This window comes from Lipotes vexillifer, unplaced genomic scaffold, assembly GCF_000442215.2.
Source record: "Lipotes vexillifer unplaced genomic scaffold, Lipotes_vexillifer_v1.1 scaffold472, whole genome shotgun sequence".
Classification (NCBI taxonomy): domain Eukaryota; kingdom Metazoa; phylum Chordata; class Mammalia; order Artiodactyla; family Lipotidae; genus Lipotes; species Lipotes vexillifer.
The window spans coordinates 1420704-1426520 of record NW_006797698.1 but is presented as its reverse complement, the minus strand read 5'-3'; the positions used below and the strand labels follow the sequence as shown (position 1 = coordinate 1426520).

Below are 5817 nucleotides of genomic sequence, written 5' to 3'. Positions count from 1 at the left end.
GGTGGGGGGGGGTATTAAAGTCTGTCCGTGCTCCAGCCCTCCCCCCACCCAGCCCTGCGTCTGGAATGTTCCAGATTAGTTCTTCCAGTTTTGCCTTAATCGCGCCATCCGAAGGAACTTCTCTGTCACCAAGGAGACGTGTAAATTAGTTAGGATGCTTTAACGGCCTTATAACAGAAACAGAAACATACAACTTAAAAGAGGCTCAACTACCAGGACGTTTATTACCTAAAATAATGAGCTCCGTGATGCCAGCTCCATCAAGATTACCTTCCTACCTGTCTGCCCTGCCGTCCTCTGTGTTGGCCATGGTCACAAGACGGACAATGTGCCCCGGAAACCATGGCCTCACACCGCAGACAGAGGAAGGAGGGGGGATCAGTCCTCCAGCGGCACCTCCTTTTGTTGAAGGGGAGGCACCTTTTCTCTGATCCCTCGCAGAGCTCCTCTTATGTTTTGCTGGTTCACCCTGAGGCCAGTGAAGTGGAAGCCAGGCATGTCCCCAAATGGGGAAGGGGCGTTAGATCATCTGTATAACTCACGCCCAGGGGCTGGGCCCTGGGTAAAGCCAGGTTCTGTCATGAAGAAAGAGGGGGAGTGGCTGCCGGGCGGCCGTCAGAGCCTCCTGGTGAGGGACAGACTGTGCACACAGATCCGTGTAATGAACTTGGGGAAGGAAGGCCAAGGGATGGGGTTTGGGGACAGAAGAGAAAAAAGGAGGTCGCTGCACACGGCCACCGGCCACCGTCTGCCTCTCCTGAGCTGAAGACGACCTTTGTACCCGGCAGGAGACACTCCTAAGGATGGGCCCAGAGGATGCAGGGCTCAGGTACCTGACAGCACTGACACAGCGGAGCACCGCGCTCTAAAACACACACATATGCGTAGGGACCAACCAGGCGCAGAAAGATGGTGCTGGCGGCTCCCCAGGGCCCCGCACAGGAGCCACCACTGAGAGCTAACTCAGGGAGGTCAGAGGGCAGGTCAACTCTTCTCAGGAGCAAACTCCAGGGCGTCCTCGGGAAAGGGGTGAGTCCAGCTTTGCTGAGCACCCACTGCGTTCGGGGCAGAGCAGCTCCCACCTGTCTATTCGCTACTGAGCTCTGGGACGTAGAGCAACTCCCTCCCTGCCCGGGGACAAACAGCTGCCTTTCGGGGAGGCTGGAGATCAACGCCGGCTCTGGGCTTGCAGAGCGGACCTGAGCCCCACCTCCGAGCCCCCGGGAACCTGTGGGAGCCGCAGGGAAGGCACGACACCTGGGCTTTACGGCACAAACAGGAGACTGAGATGCATACGAGTCCCCGAACCCTCCAGAGAGGCCGGAGGGCTGACTCGGGGGATGGCTGTTCTGGGGGTTCAGATGGCCTCGTTGGGGCCATGAGGACAGATGGGATGTGTCCCCCCAGAGCAAAACCCCAGTAGTAGAGTGGAGAACAGAAGCCATCACAGAGATGGACACCAGCTCATGCCCCTGCCCCGTCACACCTGCCGGTGCATCATCTCTGCTCCACCTATAAATGCGCCCAGGTCTCTCCTACCGTGAAGCAAACAAGGCAAGCCTTAGCTTCCATTTAGTTCTGTCCACCCACTTGCTACCCGTCCCCCTGCCCCTGTCGGGATGGGCCCACTTTTGCCATAGTGAGAAATGAGCCTTGGGTCCTCAGTAGTGTGACCTCAAAAGGGACTGTGCTCATAGCACAGCCCCCCCACGCGGAAGGCAACGGGCCCGGCCGCCTTCCCTACGAGGCCCCAGATCCGGCTGCTTACCTCCTGCACCTGCACCACCTAGGCTTTCTCTGCCTCTTGCCTCCAGCCCGCAGCTGCAGACAAAAGACCTCTGATCTGCCCAGGACCGTTTTAGGGCTTCTGCCCGGAACCGTCTTAGGCAGAAGCCCTGAACTCTCACTCCCTTTGGTGGAAACCTCATCACGTGGTCCCAGCGCGGCCTCAGGGAGGGGCTGGGAGGGGCAGGGAGCCCAGGCTGTGGATGAGCTCGGAGATCCCGCCACACGCTTGCTTCCTTCCCTTCTGGCCCAAACGCTGTGAAAGAAGGCCAGTCTCTCTGACTCCCGGCCTCCCACCCCTAATACGGCTTCTTTCCCTTCCCAGCTAACCGACCTGCTCTCTCGAAAATCACCAATGATTTCGAGGTCAAATGTCAAGGAACTGGCAGCAGCTGGACGGCCTCACAGCCGGCCTTCTCTCCCCATCTGGGAAGAGCAGGGGGCATCTGAGCCACATGGCACCCTCCCTCACTGACCGTACTCTTGCGATGGACGACAGATCATAGGCCAAGCTTGCTCCATGGATCTCAGCCTCCCATCTGTTAAACGGCATCACTTTCCCATGGAAGGTCCCTGTATCGGTTTCCTGCTGCTGCCTGTACCAGGGCACCACAAACCAGGTACATCAGAAATGGGTTCCCTCACAGTCTGAAATCGAGGTGTCAGCAGGGCCGTGCCCCTTCCTTGCCTCTTCCTGCCTCTGGTGGTTGCTGGCAACCCTTGGGTCGTAGACCCATCACTCCGGTCTCTACCTCTGTCATCACGTGATGCTCTCCCTGTGTGTCTCTGTGTTCCCATCACCATCTTCTCATAAAGCACCAGTCATAATGGGTTAGGCGCCCACCCTACTCTAGTGTGACTTTATCTTAACTAATTACACCATCGATGAGTTCATTTTCAGATAAGGTCACAATCAGAGATGCTGGGAGGTAGGACTTCAACATACCTTTGTTGAGGGGACACAATTAAACCCATAACGGTTATTAGAAGGATTAAATGAAACTGTGTGTCTTTAAAATCCCCCTAACATTGTCTGAAATCAGTTCTCTATCTTGCTTAGTTCCCCAACAAGCCCTGGCCTGATAACTTGCCTTGAATTCCTACATGACCCCTGCATCCCTGACTCGCTAACTTGAAGCTGACTACGACCTTGTGGGCTGGGATCAGGTGCCTTCCTAACATCGGAGGACGATTCTTTCCATAATGGTCTGAGTGTCTGATGTGTGCAGAGCCTACGGGGAGCCAATGCACCTGCAGGAACTGTACCGAACGGCAGTTTCACACTCAACTTCATTTCCTCTGTGACGCCACGTGAGTGGCGGTACGACGGCAAACCCAAACGGAGCACCCAGCCTACACCAACATCTTCTGGAAAGAACAGAGATTCTGTCATCACCTCTCACACGAGCTCAGCGGAGGGTGGGGAAGTGGAGGGCTGAACCCCGGAAGGCTTTGTTCTCGAATATCACTCATGCAAACAACAGCATGTGTCAAAATCCATCTCCTTTTTCTGGGGGCGGGAAGGAGCTTGCAGGAAAGCTCTTGTCAACAGCAGACCTTGTGGAGGAAGTGATGGTGGGTGGGACACTGGGAGGGGGGAGGGGGGAGGGGGGAAGTGAGGCCCACACTTTCCAGAAAACTGTCTCCTCCTCCCAGTGTCAGGACTTTTCACCCTTTGGGTGGTTTGCATTTGATTCTCTTCTAAGCCAGGTCTCTCTGCGGGTTGTCTGAGGGCAGTGTCAGAGCAGCTGCAGCCCAGATGCTCACTAACACCCATCTGTAGCATCCCAGGACCAGGAGTGCAGCCGAGCCTCTGCTGGACACAGACTCTGAGATGAAACAGTCACAGGGGAAGGAAAGGGCCCAGGATTTCCCTGAGAACCTCAGGCTGACCAGAGAGCCGGTGGACTGGCTTAGAATAGCCAGCGTTTGGCCAGTGGTGCCCCAGGGTGACCAGGCCTGTTAGAGAGATGGAAAAGCTCCTGCACTGGGTGGGTGATAGCCACGGCCAGAGACCTCCTGCCCCTCCTGAGACGTCCAGCAAAACGGTTACCCTAAAAGGTAACCCACAGGACAAGGTGCCTCTAGTGCTAAAGCCGGGACCTCCCTCTGTCCCCAGGGGTCTGGTGATGGGCCTTTTTTTTTGAGTATCATCAGGTTAGACAGCCATGGAGGAGAAGGGACAGACCTGCGTGGGCACTGATGCCTCAGTGTGTTCGGCAAGTCAGGGGTCAACCCTACGGAGCCACACTGGGATGGGCAGGGTATCCTGCAGTCCTCCCTGGCCTGACTCTGCTCACCGGGGCGCAGAGGGAGAAAAAGCGGAAGAAGGGTCTAAGTTGAAAACATATTCTCTATTAAACTGTTTTACCCCCCACACTACACTAGGAGTCGAAGCAGAAAAACCGCTAACGTCTCCAAACCTCGCCGTGTGGTTGGCGAGGTCCCGTCAGAAGGACACTGCTTTGTACCGAGGGCAGAGGGAGGTGAGTTAGCTGCTGCGGCCCAAACGGTGAGCTGAGCTGAAGGTGGAGCCCCGATCGGCCTTGGGCACCGTGGTTAAGTCTGTGCCGCATCTCCGCCCAGACTCACGGTTGTGCATTTCTACCAATGCTTCATCCTCAACTTCTGACCCCAAACATTACCGGCCCAAAGAGATCTCTTTACAAAAAGAAAATCTGACTTCCAAAGACCAAACCTGCCCGTCACCAAGAATATTAAAGAATAGATATGGCTCTGAAGACAATTCTCGAAGGAGCCTTTCAAAAATAGGAGACATTATTGTTCCTCATCGTGGAAGGAAGAATAAATGGTCCAGAGTTTGCACAGAGATGAGCCTCCTCCCTGTCTTGCCATGCCCGAGGGGCCCAGATTAGTGGGGTCAGGCCTGGTCATCTTTCGCATCCGCCATACCCCAGCCCCGCTGCACGAATCACCGCCTGACCACCTTGTCACGCTTCCAGCGCTCTTCCCGGAAGGAAACAGCACCCGATGCACCTGCAGGCTCGTGCTTACTCGGAGCCTGAGTCACCAGGGCTCCTGATACTCCACTGCACAGCTAGAAAATCGTTCTTTGGGACTAAGCCAAAACAAGGTCTTTGCTTCCGAGGGTAATGTAAACGCTCCCGAGAGAAACATCTCCCTTTGAACAGGATGTGTATTTCTCTGTCCTCCCGAAAGTCTGAACAGGAGCCGGGGAGAGAAAACCTTGACACCCGCCCCCCGCCCCCGCCGAAAGAAGACGGAAATTCTACAAATGTCCGGGAAGCTGAAATCTGGGATAAAATGACTAATCTTGAGGTGTTCGTCGGCTGAGAGAACTGACGTGTTCTCAACTCCCTGTCAAGCAAGGCTGTACACAGACCCTGTGAACCTTGCCCAGTTCCAGAAGCATATTCAAGGCCAAGTTATGTTCTTGAAATTCACAGGCTGCCTCATTCCACAGAGGAATTAAGGTACTTCACAAGGAGATACAGGACACACCTGGATGCTCCAGGTTAAAAGCAGGCAGAACTGACGCCCTGACAGGCCGCCCCTCCGCCATGGGGCAAGTGACCTGGGGAGGAGGGTCTCACGTGTACAGACCACCTGAAACCATCCACTTGGCTGGGCCCACACCCGTGGCCACCCCGTGGCTCCCCTGGCTGCGGCTGGAGGATGATCTGAGTGCTCCCAGCCATTCCTGTGCTGAGTTTATTCCAGGAGACAGCAGGCCCTGTGCCAGCGGAGGCCGGGAGGAAGGTCCTGGGGACCCTGAGCTCAGGGGAGGCCCTCCCGCCTGTGTCCGTAGCTGCTAGAAGGCACTGGGAAAGCACGGACTCCCTGGAAGCACCAAGCAGGACAAGTGATGGTTTGTGCAGGCACAGGGCTTGTAGGGGCCTGGGCGGGAGGATGGAAGTAGGTATCAGACAGGCCTGTCGGGAGCCACGTGGGGTCTGATACTAAACTTCAAGGGGAGGAAAGGATGAGGTCTGGTGGTGGGCGGATGTCCATGAAAAGTTGGAGCAGCTTGAGGGCTGCACGCAGCAGGAA

At 55.9% G+C, this 5817-nt stretch overlaps 1 protein-coding gene across 3 annotated transcripts in view; it reads right to left on the bottom strand.

Moving 5' to 3' along the window:
- Positions 1-5817, bottom strand: part of PRKAG2 (protein kinase AMP-activated non-catalytic subunit gamma 2) — a 287757-nt gene that overhangs the window by 185385 nt on the left and 96555 nt on the right. Inside the window, exon 4 of one of the 3 annotated variants that reach the window (XM_007469806.1) lies at positions 2918-2923. The exons of the other annotated variants lie outside the window; for them this stretch is intronic. Coding sequence (XP_007469868.1) covers positions 2918-2923 — 6 coding nt within the window. The remainder of the gene's footprint in view (positions 1-2917; positions 2924-5817) is intronic. 3 annotated transcript variants of the gene reach the window in all.